This window comes from Sinocyclocheilus grahami, unplaced genomic scaffold, assembly GCF_001515645.1.
Source record: "Sinocyclocheilus grahami isolate Dianchi unplaced genomic scaffold, SAMN03320097.WGS_v1.1 scaffold453.1, whole genome shotgun sequence".
Taxonomy (NCBI): domain Eukaryota; kingdom Metazoa; phylum Chordata; class Actinopteri; order Cypriniformes; family Cyprinidae; genus Sinocyclocheilus; species Sinocyclocheilus grahami.
This window is the reverse complement of record NW_015505632.1, coordinates 1,310,602-1,328,770: the sequence shown is the minus strand read 5'-3', so window position 1 is coordinate 1,328,770 and position 18,169 is coordinate 1,310,602. Positions and strand designations below refer to the sequence as shown.

The window sequence follows — 18,169 nt, the reverse complement described above, 5'->3', positions numbered from 1 at the left end:
ATCTTTTTATCAACATGACACTTTAGATTCTGTAATGTTACCATGCGGCCGAGGTGCTGCTGATTCCTCCATAGATGTATTACAGCTCCTGCTACTATGCAGCATGTCGTCATCACTGGATCCCATCACCGTGGTCTCAGAAAGGGAAGAATGGCTGGGTACATCGTGAACTGAGAAATACTGAGAGAGCTCTGCCTCTGAACTCAACGAGCCTTGCTGCAGGGTCAGATGAAAATATAAAATTAAAATCATTCTGAAGATCAACAACATTAAAGGGATAGGTCAGCCAAAAATGAAAATTCAGTCATAAATTACTCACCCTCATGTCGTTCCAAATGTGTAAGACCTTCGTTCATCTTCGGAACAGAAAATAAGATATTTGTGATTAAATCCAAGAGCTTTCTGCATAGACAGCAACAGAACTGAAACATTTTATTAGGGTTGAACCATTGATGTTACATGGACTATTTTAAAGATTTCTTGGCCATAAAACATGACAAGTCATGTTGCTGTCCATGTAGGGTCAGAAAGCTCTTGGATTTCATCAAAAATATCTTAATCTGTGTTCCGAAGATGAACAAAGGTCTTTCACATTTGGAACAAGATGAGGGTGAGTAATTAATGACATAATTTTCATTTTTGGCTGAACTAACCTAAGTAGTGTGCCAAAAAAGCATCTTAAGTCACACTTAAAAATGTTACTGTCACAAAATACTAAAGCAAGTGGCTTGTGCAAATAAACCATGCTAGATTTTCTAGATTTTATGGAACTAACTCCCTTTGAGACCTTAATTTTTGCTTTTCACTTTTCTGGGTTAATTATTTTTGCAAAACGAAAGGGGATTTGTAGTGTATGCACGAAGTCAGTGGTCCTAATTTTGACTGTTTGCTTGAAAAGTGTGTTTGTTCTTGCTATCTGTCTTTAAGTAAATACCACTTAGTTTGGTATTTTGTTATTTCATGCAAAGACATTAATTTTCATCTCATTTTCAGTGTGACTTAAGTCCGAGCACTTGTTTCATTGTACCTAAAATGCAATTTAAATGAAGCAAAGTTTTATGGATTTGATTAATTCCAAGTCTATTTTCTCTGACAAGTTGAGTCCTCTGTAGACTAAAGCTTCTAGTTTACCCTGCTGGCTGGCTCAAGAAATCTCTTCATGGTCCAGCTGAGAGCAGGATTACCCTCACCCTGCTTGACTTTAACAGAGGGAGATGGACTCTTCGACGGCAGGCCTGTGAAAGAGAGCACAAAAGAAAATGACAGTCAAAAAATAGCTGTATTTCTTGCTGAGGTACAAACCACTGATCTCCAGTTATCTAATCAGAGAATACAGCTGCATCGGAATTTCAAAACAAATATTTGGAAGCGTAATATGAACTTAATAAATCAAAGTCAAAACAGAGCTTTTCAGAATTTAACTAATTTTTTTTTTTAACTAAAACCTATAAACAGAACAGGCAGTTTACCGAGCGTGTGGGAAGAATGACTATCTCTGTGAGTGGAGCGAGTGATCACTTCATCCATCTCCTGTTCAGACACCTGAGGGTGAGAGATGACGATACAAAACACTCAGCCATTGAATCTTGCAGACCATGAAAAAGCATTGCTATATCCTAAGCTTCAGTCTTAATTAAATATCAAATATAAAGTATCATATCTTGATTATTGTTTACCTTAAAATGAGGCAAATGACAAATTATCTTTTCCGACCACCAGACGGCACTGTGATTCAAGTTTATTCAATTCAGTTCAAGTTTAATTGTATAGCACTTGACACCATACAAATTGTTGCAAAGCAACTTTTCAGCAAATCAAGTTTCTACAATATTTAGTAGTAGCTTATTAGAATCTTCTTCATAATTCTGTGAACCCTAAATAACCATTTTTATGTCTTATCTTAAAAATATATATTTTTATTAAAATAATAATAAATAAATAACATTAATTTGATGTCTGAAATTATCATTGTATTTTTAAAGCATTCACTGAGAAAAACAGAAAGAAATGTGTGATTCTGTTTCTGGTATTTCATATTAAAGAATACTAATTACATTTAAACAATGTGAACCATTTGGCCTAGTTGTTTTGACACCACACTTTGAAGCCCTCTGCTACAGCAGGCAGATCCCAATTTGCCTTTATACAACTGACTCGAGATGAGATCAGGTTTTGCCAGATCTATTTCAGTTGACTTTTATTGTTGACTTCAATACAGGTCTTTCTCAACTCAAAAGAATCGATCAAATGTAACATAATAAAAGAAACACTCAAGATCCGAGTGCAAAAACAGACACTTCACGCCACATGCACCTGTATGGCAAAAACACGCTTAAAAACACTGCTGTCTTTAACAACAAATCCACCCAAGGAATACTTTTCCAGCTCCTCTGTATCTGAGCCATGAGCCTTGGGCCAAATATGTGTTTACGCCAAGACAAAAAGTTGGACTTTAAAGTCTATAGGAACATATCTAAAAAAATAAATGAATAAATAAATATCTATAAAATTACATGTCAGGTGCTGATTTAAGTAATTAATGACTCTTTGAGAAAGGCTCCTGACCTTGTGTCACATGGTAAGTGTTAAACTAGTCCTAACACTGCTCTGCTCATGGCACATTTGCACTGGCTCTCATTTATCAGGCCGAGTGAACAGTCAGCATATTCTAACCACCAAAATCTCCTGCTGTACCCCACCCCAGCCACATTTCTCAACATCTTGATTCATTAGGTGGATGAAAACCAAGTTGTGCCAGCACAAGGGAGAGAGAAATGTTGTTTACTTTTTGTCAGGCTTCAATGATTCATGCTAGGAGCAAATTACAACTTAACAGGTGGATGGTGCTTTTGATTTCCACTTGCAGCAGTCTGGCAGAGGAAGAGGCCCTTGTGACTGAAGGAGTGTGACCACATCACCACACCGATGCTTGGGGTTTATTTATTCATAAATTAAACCAGGTTCTAAAACTAGGGGGCGTTTACATTATTAATAGTTCTATGGACATTACAATATTTAATTCTCATGGAACATTAACCCTAAAAAAGTTGCACCCTCTGAACTAAACTATTAAAGAGATAGTTCACCCAAAAATGAAAATTCTGTCATTAATTACTCACTCTCATGGTGTTCCAAACCCGTAAGACCCTTGTTAATCTTCAGGACACAAATTTAGATATTTTTTATTAAATCCAAGAGCTTTCTGACCCTGAACAGACAGCAATGCAACAGACATGTTCAAGACCCAGAAAGGTAGAAAGGACACTGATAAAATAGTCCATGTGACATCAGTGGTTCAAGCTTAATTTTATGAAGCTACAAGTATACCTTTTTTTCACAAAGAAAATAAAATAATAATTCATTCAAAATGTTTTTCTCTTTTGGGTTCTACGTCAGAATGCTGGCTTCATGCGTCAGCAGCATCACATGCATGTGTTGTGGTACTCTTGTGAACATGCGTCGAAGACTGACATTTTGCAATTGTTGAATAAAGTCGTTATTTTTGTTTTCTTTGTGCACAGAAAGTATTCTCGTAGCTTCATAACATTAAGTTTGAACCACTGATGTCACATTGACTATTTTAACAATGTCCTTACTACCTTTCTGGGTCTTGAACATGGTAGTTGCGTTGCTGTATATGGAGAGTTAGAAAGCTCTCAGATTTCATCAAAAATATCTTAATTTGTGTTCCTAAGATGAACAAAGGTCTTATGGGTTTGGAACGACGTGAGGGTGAGGAATTAATGACAGAATTTAAATTTTTGGGTGAACTTTCCCTTATACTACCATAGATTCTCAGTTGTTAATGAGATGATAGTTTGTGAATACAGTAATTTCTATACTGAGGCTAAATAAGACTCCACATGTGTGTCTGAATTTGGCTCTTACTTTGGGGTTTGGATGTCGGCTGATGATGAGGCTGACTGGGCCGGGTCCGCATTCACTCAGGATAGCATAGGCTTCACTCAACGCTGCGTGTCTCAGGCTCACAGAGTCCACCTCCAGGAGCTGGTCTCCTCGACTGATACATACATGCACACGTTAGTCATCAATATCATGAACATATTGGCAAGGCAAACTTATTCATGTAGCACAATGTAATTTAAACGGTTTGATAGTGAAAAATAAATAAAAGCTTCATTTCACATTAAAAATGTATTACAGTTTTCAACATTCATAATAAAGGTAAGAAATGTTACTTGAGCAGCTTAACAGCATATTAGAATGATTTCTGAAGGATGTTACACAGAAGACTGGAGAAATGGGCTTTGCAATCATAGGATTGAATTACATTTTAAAATATAATAAAATGGTTATTTTAAATTTTTAAATTGCTTCCCAATATTACTCTATTTTTACTGCATTTTTGATCAAATCAATTCAGTCTTGGTGAGAACAAGAAGTGAAGAAGTGAAAAAAAATCTTACCAACCACAAATTTTGAATGATAGTGTAAACTGGCAAAGTTTACATTCATGCTTTCAGCCTGGATTTAAATGTGGATAACGCTGCAGGACATCTGATATTTTCTGGAAGCTGGTTCCAGCTGTGGGTGGCATAATATCTTAAAGCTGTCTCAGCATGTTTGGAGTGAACCTTATATATTTTTATCTGACTTAATCCTAATGATTTAAGAGATTTATTAGGTTTATATTCAATAAGCACATTCAAAATATATTTAGGTCTAGACCATTGAACGATCGAGTATAATATACAGTATATCACATGATAATGGGGATTACCATTGATGTATGCAATCCAAGGGGATTTTAAGTGTCAACCCAATAAAAATAGACATGCCTGAGTGTGTATTACAGCCTTATCTTTCTCTTTAGACAGCTGCAACCACTTTCACAACTAGATCTAACATTCAGGACCTCAATCTCCTGCCATAAAGACCCCATTCATGGCTTTCTGGCTCTTATTGCACATTCTTTTTCAGTCTGTGAGGTGTTTCATCTAAAAAGCAGCAAGCACACACAAACTCTAGCAAATCACAAACAGAAATGCAGACAATGAAGAACAAATGAGGTTTATTGATGTTTTACACATTCAAAAAAACAATCAGCTTCAAACACGTGTACAGACACATTGTAGGCCATGTAGGGAAAATGAAGATCTATGTGATTGTTCTCCCTAGTGGGGTATTATTCCTGCCACTCCCTTCCTTAATTAACTGTAAGTGAAGAATTTAAGATGATTGCTCAAAGGGGTACAGTGTCTGCAAAGTCAGACAAACTAGCACCATTCACTCTTAAAGCAGCACTATGTAACTGTTTCTGTGTTCAAAATTTGCAAAAAGTATATAATGAGCAAGTACATCATGAATTCATCTTCCAAACCGCGTTTTTGTCTTATTCTGAATCACTACGGTACACTTATAATAAGTACTTATATTTGGACTATTGTAGCCTGGTCGGGTCGTCACCGCTGCGGAGTATTGAATCTTGCAGACCATGAAAAAGCATTGCTATATCCTAAGCTTCAGTCTTAATTAAATATCAAATATAAAGTATCATATCTTGATTATTGTTTACCTTAAAATGAGGCAAATGACAAATTATCTTTTCCGACCACCAGACGGCACTGTGATTCAAGTTTATTCAATTCAGTTCAAGTTTAATTGTATAGCACTTGACACCATACAAATTGTTGCAAAGCAACTTTTCAGCAAATCAAGTTTCTACAATATTTAGTAGTAGCTTATTAGAATCTTCTTCATAATTCTGTGAACCCTAAATAACCATTTTTATGTCTTATCTTAAAAATATATATTTTTATTAAAATAATAATAAATAAATAACATTAATTTGATGTCTGAAATTATCATTGTATTTTTAAAGCATTCACTGAGAAAAACAGAAAGAAATGTGTGATTCTGTTTCTGGTATTTCATATTAAAGAATACTAATTACATTTAAACAATGTGAACCATTTGGCCTAGTTGTTTTGACACCACACTTTGAAGCCCTCTGCTACAGCAGGCAGATCCCAATTTGCCTTTATACAACTGACTCGAGATGAGATCAGGTTTTGCCAGATCTATTTCAGTTGACTTTTATTGTTGACTTCAATACAGGTCTTTCTCAACTCAAAAGAATCGATCAAATGTAACATAATAAAAGAAACACTCAAGATCCGAGTGCAAAAACAGACACTTCACGCCACATGCACCTGTATGGCAAAAACACGCTTAAAAACACTGCTGTCTTTAACAACAAATCCACCCAAGGAATACTTTTCCAGCTCCTCTGTATCTGAGCCATGAGCCTTGGGCCAAATATGTGTTTACGCCAAGACAAAAAGTTGGACTTTAAAGTCTATAGGAACATATCTAAAAAAATAAATGAATAAATAAATATCTATAAAATTACATGTCAGGTGCTGATTTAAGTAATTAATGACTCTTTGAGAAAGGCTCCTGACCTTGTGTCACATGGTAAGTGTTAAACTAGTCCTAACACTGCTCTGCTCATGGCACATTTGCACTGGCTCTCATTTATCAGGCCGAGTGAACAGTCAGCATATTCTAACCACCAAAATCTCCTGCTGTACCCCACCCCAGCCACATTTCTCAACATCTTGATTCATTAGGTGGATGAAAACCAAGTTGTGCCAGCACAAGGGAGAGAGAAATGTTGTTTACTTTTTGTCAGGCTTCAATGATTCATGCTAGGAGCAAATTACAACTTAACAGGTGGATGGTGCTTTTGATTTCCACTTGCAGCAGTCTGGCAGAGGAAGAGGCCCTTGTGACTGAAGGAGTGTGACCATATCACCACACCGATGCTTGGGGTTTATTTATTCATAAATTAAACCAGGTTCTAAAACTAGGGGGCGTTTACATTATTAATAGTTCTATGGACATTACAATATTTAATTCTCATGGAACATTAACCCTAAAAAAGTTGCACCCTCTGAACTAAACTATTAAAGAGATAGTTCACCCAAAAATGAAAATTCTGTCATTAATTACTCACTCTCATGGTGTTCCAAACCCGTAAGACCCTTGTTAATCTTCAGGACACAAATTTAGATATTTTTTATTAAATCCAAGAGCTTTCTGACCCTGAACAGACAGCAATGCAACAGACATGTTCAAGACCCAGAAAGGTAGAAAGGACACTGATAAAATAGTCCATGTGACATCAGTGGTTCAAGCTTAATTTTATGAAGCTACAAGTATACCTTTTTTTCACAAAGAAAATAAAATAATAATTCATTCAAAATGTTTTTCTCTTTTGGGTTCTACGTCAGAATGCTGGCTTCATGCGTCAGCAGCATCACATGCATGTGTTGTGGTACTCTTGTGAACATGCGTCGAAGACTGACATTTTGCAATTGTTGAATAAAGTCGTTATTTTTGTTTTCTTTGTGCACAGAAAGTATTCTCGTAGCTTCATAACATTAAGTTTGAACCACTGATGTCACATTGACTATTTTAACAATGTCCTTACTACCTTTCTGGGTCTTGAACATGGTAGTTGCGTTGCTGTATATGGAGAGTTAGAAAGCTCTCAGATTTCATCAAAAATATCTTAATTTGTGTTCCTAAGATGAACAAAGGTCTTATGGGTTTGGAACGACGTGAGGGTGAGGAATTAATGACAGAATTTAAATTTTTGGGTGAACTTTCCCTTATACTACCATAGATTCTCAGTTGTTAATGAGATGATAGTTTGTGAATACAGTAATTTCTATACTGAGGCTAAATAAGACTCCACATGTGTGTCTGAATTTGGCTCTTACTTTGGGGTTTGGATGTCGGCTGATGATGAGGCTGACTGGGCCGGGTCCGCATTCACTCAGGATAGCATAGGCTTCACTCAACGCTGCGTGTCTCAGGCTCACAGAGTCCACCTCCAGGAGCTGGTCTCCTCGACTGATACATACATGCACACGTTAGTCATCAATATCATGAACATATTGGCAAGGCAAACTTATTCATGTAGCACAATGTAATTTAAACGGTTTGATAGTGAAAAATAAATAAAAGCTTCATTTCACATTAAAAATGTATTACAGTTTTCAACATTCATAATAAAGTAATTTTTGGGTGAACTTTCCCTTATACTACCATAGATTCTCAGTTGTTAATGAGATGATAGTTTGTGAATACAGTAATTTCTATACTGAGGCTAAATAAGACTCCACATGTGTGTCTGAGTTTGGCTCTTACTTTGGGGTTTGGATGTCGGCTGATGATGAGGCTGACTGGGCCGGGTCCGCATTCACTCAGGATAGCATAGGCTTCACTCAACGCTGCGTGTCTCAGGCTCACAGAGTCCACCTCCAGGAGCTGGTCTCCTCGACTGATACATACATGCACACGTTAGTCATCAATATCATGAACATATTGGCAAGGCAAACTTATTCATGTAGCACAATGTAATTTAAACGGTTTGATAGTGAAAAATAAATAAAAGCTTCATTTCACATTAAAAATGTATTACAGTTTTCAACATTCATAATAAAGGTAAGAAATGTTACTTGAGCAGCTTAACAGCATATTAGAATGATTTCTGAAGGATGTTACACAGAAGACTGGAGAAATGGGCTTTGCAATCATAGGATTGAATTACATTTTAAAATATAATAAAATGGTTATTTTAAATTGCAAAAATGTTTCCCAATATTACTCTATTTTTACTGCATTTTTGATCAAATCAATTCAGTCTTGGTGAGAACAAGAAGTGAGAACATTAAAAAAAATCTTACCAACCACAAATTTTGAATGATAGTGTAAACTGGCAAAGTTTACATTCATGCTTTCAGCCTGGATTTAAATGTGGATAACGCTGCAGGACATCTGATATTTTCTGGAAGCTGGTTCCAGCTGTGGGTGGCATAATATCTTAAAGCTGTCTCAGCATGTTTGGAGTGAACCTTATATATTTTTATCTGACTTAATCCTAATGATTTAAGAGATTTATTAGGTTTATATTCAATAAGCACATTCGAAATATATTTAGGTCTAGACCATTGAACGATCGAGTATAATATACAGTATATCACATGATAATGGGGATTACCATTGATGTATGCAATCCAAGGGGATTTTAAGTGTCAACCCAATAAAAATAGACATGCCTGAGAGTGTATTACAGCCTTATCTTTCTCTTTAGACAGCTGCAACCACTTTCACAACTAGATCTAACATTCAGGACCTCAATCTCCTGCCATAAAGACCCCATTCATGGCTTTCTGGCTCTTATTGCACATTCTTTTTCAGTCTGTGAGGTGTTTCATCTAAAAAGCAGCAAGCACACACAAACTCTAGCAAATCACAAACAGAAATGCAGACAATGAAGAACAAATGAGGTTTATTGATGTTTTACACATTCAAAAAAACAATCAGCTTCAAACACGTGTACAGACACATTGTAGGCCATGTAGGGAAAATGAAGATCTATGTGATTGTTCTCCCTAGTGGGGTATTATTCCTGCCACTCCCTTCCTTAATTAACTGTAAGTGAAGAATTTAAGATGATTGCTCAAAGGGGTACAGTGTCTGCAAAGTCAGACAAACTAGCACCATTCACTCTTAAAGCAGCACTATGTAACTGTTTCTGTGTTCAAAATTTGCAAAAAGTATATAATGAGCAAGTACATCATGAATTCATCTTCCAAACCGCGTTTTTGTCTTATTCTGAATCACTACGGTACACTTATAATAAGTACTTATATTTGGACTATTGTAGCCTGGTCGGGTCGTCACCGCTGCGGAGTTACACATACCTGCGTGAATCGCCATAGACATAAACTTAGGGAATTAGCTCCGGTTGGAATGTTCTTCCGCGGGATGTGTGCACAGTTCTGTTTATTAACCGCTAGAGCACCAAAAGTTACATAGTGCTGCTTTAACTACTTGAAAAGTTTAGGACATCTCACTACTTTAGCCATGATGAAACCATTTGATAATTTATTTTTTTCATAGAAACATATTGTTATTTTGTTTTGTTTTTTGTTTTTTTCTTAGAAATATGTAGGGCTGCATGATAAATCGCATGCGATATTTAATGCGCATCTTGTCAGTAAAGCCTTTCTGTAATCAGCGGTAAATCTCCATCACGTGCGTGCTTTCACACTGAGCAGCATTAACTACACAGAGCCGTTGTTCACTGATGAGCTGCGCAAAACCACGATCATATTCGCGCGCTCATAACCGGAGTCACTAATCATGCAGATTTACGTTACAAGCTTGGTAGAATTGTACAGTAAGAAAGTTATTTCCCTTAACCAGGAAATTAACGTTCTTAGAATTGACAAGACAGTTGACCCTGAGTGGTCAGCTAAATATCTACAGCGGATCTAAAATATGAATAGTTAATTATAACTAGTTTCCTGTTCATATTTCATATTTCCTGTTGTGAGCTAAATTCGCTACAATGTGAAAGCACGCACGTGATGGAGATTTGCCGCTGATTACAGAACCGGCTTTCTGAAAAGATGCGCATTAAATATCACATGCGATTTATCGTGCAGCCCTAGAAATATGCCATAATATGTTTTTTTCTTAGAATCACACCTAAACTAAAAAGTCAGATTTGCTTTGAGCCACGCTTTCTACTGATTAACCACTGTTAAACATTTCGCACCGCCGGAACTGGGTGTTTTAGTATCGGACTGCCTTTTTCGAGAACCAAATAAGCTCATACTCCGGAGCAGGGTCTAACCAGCACAACTGGTACTACACGTAAAGTAAGTAGACATTGATTGGCCAAACGCGTATGAAAACGCCCTACCCGCCATGATTTAAAACACCATTAAAACATAGTGTCAACTTATTTCGCAAGTATGGAGAACAGCGATAGATGGACGGACGCTGAAGTGCAGGTACTTGTAGCAAATGTAGCACTGCCAGTTGTCGTTGGAGATTCTTAGTCCTCCTTTCTGTTCTTTCAATCGCTTTACGTATACGTCGACTTTCCATGTCCATTATTGTGAAACCCGCGACACACAACAAAAACACAGCTCCGATCACAGCGTCCTCCATCCTCCTGTTGTTAATGTTGTTCTTCTTCGTTTTTGTTGTTGAACGGTGCGCACAAATGACGATGAAGTCGACCGGCTTACATCACTTCTTAGTACACACTCGGTGCGAATGCAACCCTTTAAATGGTACTGGGAAATAGTTCGCGCAAAATCGTCCCAGTACTTTAGTACTGCACATTTAGTTCTGGAACTAAAGCGGTGCGAAAGGCCCTTATATAACCAAAAGTCTACCTGAGTCTGCTATCCATTTTGGCAACAGATCCTGGAGCCAAGCTGTGGATGTAGATCCCAGGAGCGCTGTTTTCCAGTGTTAGACAACAGGCACCGATACCGAGCCCCACACCTGGCTCTGAAACACACAAAAAAACAGCATTGCCAAATGGTTTACTACACATCAGGCATGATTTCGGAGTCTTATTTCTGGGGTTCAAGGAATTTTAGATATTCTGTTGCAACAAGTGGGAAATCTTTATTGCTTCCTCAAATAGATACAACTTCAAGGTAAAATTACCCACTGAACCAAAAGGAAATTAGAGTCTTTGATTTAAAAGACTTATATATTTGTAAGTTAAATATTCACATATACTGCAATAACAACCTTCATGTCAAAGAAGCATGCGGTGTCCCTGAAGTTAACAACTCAATAATGAGAAAGGCATTTGGAAGGTCTATTTATTAGCATGACGATCCAAGAATAACAGTTTTCATTTTGGAAGGACGGTTTATTTGGACACATAATGAGCCTTAAGACTTAGACACACATTCATCCTGACACACAGGTGTGTGTCTATGTTAATAAAAATAACTTTAAAGCCCATTTCCTTGGAATAAAAAAAATCATTTCATGAGTTAATTTCAAATGGAAAGGAGTGTTGAAATAACTTTGCAATTAGCTGATTATTAAATTAATACAGGGCTAATGTTTACTTCTCAAGACTGTTTTCTTCCCAGAACAATAAAATCTGGAAGAGCAATTTGCAAAAAGCAAACAAAGTACACATGAACAAGCAAAACTATTACTGTGGTGGTACAGCTGGCTTTTGTTAATTTTGTATGCACCAATGTTCAAATGTTTAGCTTCTGTAAGAATTTTTATGTTTTTGAAGACATCTCGAATGCTCACCAAGGCTGCATTTATTTGATAATTACAAATATTTAACTAATGTTATTATAATATTATATAATACAAATAATCTTTATTTTAATATATTTTAGCGAACAGTGATTTTTTTTCCAGAATTCTTTGATGAATTCAAAGATCAAAAGAACAACCTTTATTGGAAATAATTTTTTGTAACATTATGTGTCTTTACTGTCACTTTTGATCAGTTGAATGCATCCTTGCAATGTCCTTGCAAAAAATATAAAAAAAATAAAAAATAAAAATCTTTTAGACCAAACTTTTGCACGTTAGTGTACCTCTCTGCAACTCACTGTTTGTTTTATCAGAAAGCCATGATTGTACCTTTGTTCAGTGTAACCTCCATGATAATGCGATCTTTGGGACCAGGCCCCTTACGAGAGTCCCCATCTTCAAAGCTAGGAGGGACTGGAGTCCCACCACTGGCATTTGAGTTCGGAGAGCTGGATCTGCTTAGTAGGGTGGGCGTGGGACAGGGTGTAAGACTTGGGCTTCTCAGACGGGTCCGCACAGTTAGGGTAACTACGCCCTTCTTCAGTTGCTGAAAAGGAGAAAAACGTTATCCATTAGTTGCTGAATGGGACGAACACCTAAGAATTCCTAGTAATTTCCATTTTTCCAATGACACAGAATTCAAAGAAATGGGCCTGAGATTAACAGTCCGGAGTTAAATCTTTTCTGAGGTTTTATGGACCGCTGCAGGTTTTTCTGGGGTGACTGAGCAGTTTACCTTGAAGGTCTGAATGGCCTGCTGGTGCGTGAGGCCTTGGAGAGACTCTCCATTCACTTCCAATATCTCATCACCTGAATGGTGGAAAAAGAAACATTCACCAGTGAAAAAGCTCAAGATAAAAGCCAAAGACAATGAAAATCCTCATGCCATGTGGTTGAGGTCCAACTGCTTTGATGACAATTGCTCCAAGTGCATTAGATCTACTGTATCATGATCTACCTTCCTTCAGTCTCCCGTCTGCTGCAGCTGCTCCATTGGGGAAAATTGTCTTGACGAATATACCCATCCTCCCCCGGGCTGAATCCTGCCCACCGACAATGCTGAAGCCGAGACCCTACACATTCAAATCTCTATGAGCCTGGATTCACAATAGTACAGGTGGTGATGTATCTGATACATGAAATGGTTTCTGCATAGAGGTTTCATTGTCCACCTCTGTATCCCTTTCGTTACAATATGAATCAGAGAGTGAATCACCCTCAAATAAATAAAAAAACGACAAGATCAAAGCATTTTATATCCAAAACGCTATATATGTGAATCCGCATAGTGACAGTGTGTATTATCCTGGATGCAGGGCCTCCCTCACCTTGCCCTGTCCTTTCATTAGGACAATGTTGGAGATTATGGATGGCTGTGCCAGTCGCCATGGAGATTCCACTTGAACAGTGCTCAGGGAACGAGCCGATTTCTTCACAATTTGATATTCCTGAAGAGGATGATAAAAGAGGTTATGAATAAACAAGCAGATGATAAAATAAGCATTATTTTTATTGTGTTGAATTGTGAGGAAAATAAGCAGCTACCACGAGTAATTCATACCTATGAAATGCTTTCTAAATGCTTTTCCTCATTGTAAGTCACTTTAAAAGCAACAGCTGAGATAATGTAAATGCTATTGTGCTAATGTTATTGTGCAGAAAAAGCTAACAAACTGAGACTATTATATTATAAATAGTATACTACATTTAAGCTTATCACAGGGCTATCTAGAACACTTGATTGTTATTGGTGAATTAAAGCATTCTGTGCTAAAATAAAATTTTTGAAAATTGACGCTAAAGCATTTATATGACAACTGTCCCTGGAAATTGGTGCCCTATATTGTTTTTTCTTTTCTCACATAATTAAATATATTAAACTGTATTTTACACAATATGTCCGGGTTTATGCAAAATTATATTTTTTGCAAGAAAAAAAAAAGAAAAGCCTGTAATTGTAATTATAATTGTAAAACTTTATTGTCCACCTGAGTGGAAAACTGTCTTTGGCTCACCACTTTATCCCTTACTTGTGTAAAGGCTGAGACTACAAATATATATAAAAAAAGGTCTGAGGTAAGGATTAAATTATTCACACATCTTTCAATCAAAGGGGTCGTGAACTGAGAAATCAAAATTCCCTTAATCTTTTTATATATAAGAGGTCATTGTGCCAACAAAGAAACATTCTGTAAGTCAAAACTTTCTCGTTAGTCTATAAACAGCTTGGTTGAAGCCAATTTTTTAAAACAACAGGTTGTGGAATGTACCACTCTATGATGTAATAGTGTTGCTAAACACCGCCACCGCAGAAGATCAACGCCTGCTTCTACAGCACTGCCTGTTTAGCCCCGCCCACCGATTCACACATGTAGTGTAAATAACCAGAGGTCTACACAGAAACCAAATGATAAACTTTATTTTTAATGAAGTTGCAGACTGCTTCAGTAAGAACTTGGTCCTTTGTTCACTTTATTTTACTGTGGATTAGTTTACAAACAAGGCACAATTCGACGTAGGATTTTCAGAAAGATTAAAACTAAAAGACAATGCTGTGAGCCAATCATAGCAGTGGGCGTTTACTTTAGAGCAGGGTTCCTCAAATCTTACCCTGGAGGTCCAAAGCGCTGCAGAGTTTAGCTCCAACCCTGATCAAACTCACCTACCTGTGATTTTCTAATGATCCTGAAGACATTGATTAACATGCTCAGGTGTGTTTGATTAGGGTTAGAGCTAAACTCTGCAGGAAAGTGGATCTCGTGGGCCAGATTTGAGGATCCCTGCTTTAGAGTATACAATCTGCCACGGCTATTTAAAAAGAGTGTTCCAATGAGGGGGGTCAAAACAGGACAAAAAATAGCCTATTACTTCTAAATTATGATGTTTTTTATGTAAAAATCTTGATAGCATTATAAGTGTACTTCAGAGAACAGTACAAAATCAATTTTAAAAATGCAGTTCATGACCCCTTTAACTTTTGATGAGCACTGTAATCAGCACAGCTAAGAGAAACCTTCTACCCGCATGTACGGAATGAATGGGTGAATGATCTTAAAGTGGTCATGCCACATAATAATTCTTGTTTTGAGCCATCACAACACATGGAACTGGTACCAGCAACATGTTATACCACCATATCAAGAATGATAGCTTCAAGACGACAAAAAAATGAAAAGAAGTGAGCTGAATGATGCAGTAACCTGTCGAATGCCAACTGTATCCAGCTGCTGCGGGAGGGAATGTTTGCGTCCTCCTCGCGCAGGCTTTTCTGCCACATCACTTCCTGCATCACCGTTTTCCACGATAAGCTCATCGTCTTCACCAACAGACTCCAGGCGGCTTCCTCCACCTGATCATAATGACATCAAGACATTAACTTGAAATGTAAACACACACTTAATTCAGTCATTTATATTCATGGCGGGAGAAACTGATCTCCGTATGTCTAAATGTCTCTGCTGATTAACAAGCATAATCATAAAAAATTTAAACAATTTCAGTACACCCTGATCTGGTGCAGGAAATCTATCATAAAGAAATCAGAATTGGTGGATCCACCCTTGGCCATATGCCAATACAGTTTAATATCATTACAAAGTTTTCATTCTCAGCAGTGTTGTGACTTGATACAACAAAATTAATAAAATAGAGGAAATATTACAACTGTCAAAATATTTGGGGGAAAAAATCCTCTGCTCAATGTTCTGCCTACTCACAAGCCTTTTTCGAGAGGCAGTGATTTTTAGCGATGTTCCTGATAATGTGGACCAACGAATCATTCACAATTATACCAGGAATGTTTATTAAGAAAGTAAATAAAATTAATACAATTTATTTGAACTGAGAGAATAAAGAACACATTTCAAACTATTTTTATATTTGATGTCCTTGATGACCATATGTCATGAGACAAGAGAAGGAATTATCTACATTTGGAGCTTAAAATTTTTTTTTCTGGGTCATCCACATTCATTTTAACTATTTATCCATCTAGAAGGCGCAAATGATGCAATAACCATTAAGCTCAGAGCAAAAGGAGAACAGTTTTATCATGCTTTTATCAAGAAAAAGATTTTAATTACAGTCATAATATCCCACAAAGACAAAGTCTGTCTCTGTTACATTCTTCTATTTCCAAATGTCCTAAGACAGTCTGGATCGTTCCAGCCTGACCACTCAACTGAAGCTTCATTACGATGAACAGTGTGCAGTGAAGTGAGAAAGATTCAAAATCTTAAAGCCTCTCACTGGTCAAAATCCTCAGGGCTTCAGTCACAGATGAAGGAATTTGAGGTTATCTCAGTGTTAGTCGTTATATAAGAGCAGGAAACTTCATAACTACCCACATCATGCTGTATTGATGGCCCTGTTCTGACCACCATGCCGCCACTTGCACCACACTAGAAAGAAAGATTTGGAAAGCACCCAGTTTGACTAATACACATGATTCGTGTCTACAGGTTTCTCAGAAATGGCCCCCCATTAAAACTGTGTGGGAGAAAATGTTGTAATGCTAAATTATAACAATAAACCCTAGTGCCGGTCATAGCAAAAATAGCCTGCTCTGAATATAGACGATGTGGGGGAGCTGCGTATGTGTTTTCCAACAGATGTGCAACATCTCATGAATTTGTATATCTGAAATCAGTTCATTTTTTGGGTCCCAAGGCAAAGCCACAAGGGACCCTTATTTTCCCTGAACACATCTATTTAACTTAGCACATAACCTGGAGGGAGTAATTCAAATTTGTTGAGGCAACGTGGGTTCATTACAGCTTTTGGCTCATTACCATCAGGTTGTTGTCCTTCCTCCAAACTTTGTCAAAGTGTGCATTAATGAATAACAAAGGGAAGCAAGTCAGCGAATTCTTCAACATATTGCAGCTTATAATGGCGTTTGAGGGGCAATATGCATGTATGGTGCCCGAGAGATCTCAACACGCTGCAAATGAAAACACATGCAAGTAGAAATGGTGGTGGGGAGAAGTTACCGCTTTTATTCCAACAGAGGGTGAAATGTATAGGTGTGTTTGACTTGAAGCAGCACCACGCAGACCGATTGGCGTATGACATCCACGTACTGCGAGAGCGATTCGAAAGCATGCGGAGCTGTCTGCTCTCTGTAGCTCTCGCGGTGCTTTGATGACATCATTTAACGATCGGTCTGCACAGCGCCACTGTATTAGATGACGTCGTATACATTTCAAGCCAGTGTGAGAAAGCAAAACCATGGCGGAGGCATTCGAGAATTCTTTCTGCACCGTCACGTTTTGAATCCCAAGTGTGGAAACATTTTGGATTTTACACACTGCCGGGAAAACATGACTAAAACGATATGCAAAATAACATAGCATTTTATTTTGTTTCAGAAAGTATTTTTTCTACTCATTTTGTTGAACATTTGACTATTATATTCATATGCAAGTTCAGGGTTTTGGTACTTGAAAGTTTCATGGTTCAAGGTACTTTAAAATATACACTGTGTATGTGTATGCTCCTGAAATAAAAGTTAAGAAAGATGTGATGCATTGTTTTTGTTAATATGACTCATCATATACAGTCTCTTTAAGGGTATGATTAGGTATTTTCCATAGTCTAGTCTTTAATAAGCAAACAAAAATCACAATAAATTGTAATATCGAATCGCAATAATTATATAATCGCAATACTCAATTATCGCAATAGATATTGAATCGAGAATCAGGATACACAGGTATTGGGATTGTATTGAGTATTTGCAGTGTGTTTCTGTGATTGGTTGTGTTGTGAGTATTTACAGTGCGTTTCTGTGTTTGGTTGTGTTGTGAGTATTTACAGTGCGTTTCTGTGTTGTAGTGCGTTCTGTATTTGGTTGTGTTGTGAGTATTTGCAGCGCTTTTGCGCTTTTCTGTGCGTTTCTGTGTTTGGTTGTGTTGTGAGTATTTGCAGTGCATTTCTGTTTTGTAGTGCGTTTCTGTGTTTGGTTGTGTTGTGAGTATTTGCAGTGCATTTCTGTTTTGTAGTGCGTTTCTGTGTTTGGTTGTGTTGTGAGTATTTGCAG

General features: G+C 37.2%; 1 protein-coding gene across 1 annotated transcript in view; it reads right to left on the bottom strand.

Moving 5' to 3' along the window:
• The window catches only part of LOC107552549 (uncharacterized), a 79,637-nt gene that overhangs the window by 9,384 nt on the left and 52,084 nt on the right, over positions 1 to 18,169 (bottom strand). Inside the window, 11 exon segments of the mRNA XM_016234448.1 lie at positions 42 to 216; positions 1,132 to 1,235; positions 1,470 to 1,542; positions 8,179 to 8,311; positions 11,226 to 11,343; positions 12,460 to 12,676; positions 12,866 to 12,939; positions 13,088 to 13,202; positions 13,458 to 13,577; positions 15,330 to 15,478; positions 15,846 to 15,883. Of these exon segments, the coding sequence (XP_016089934.1) occupies positions 42 to 216; positions 1,132 to 1,235; positions 1,470 to 1,542; positions 8,179 to 8,311; positions 11,226 to 11,343; positions 12,460 to 12,676; positions 12,866 to 12,939; positions 13,088 to 13,202; positions 13,458 to 13,577; positions 15,330 to 15,478; positions 15,846 to 15,883 (1,316 nt within the window).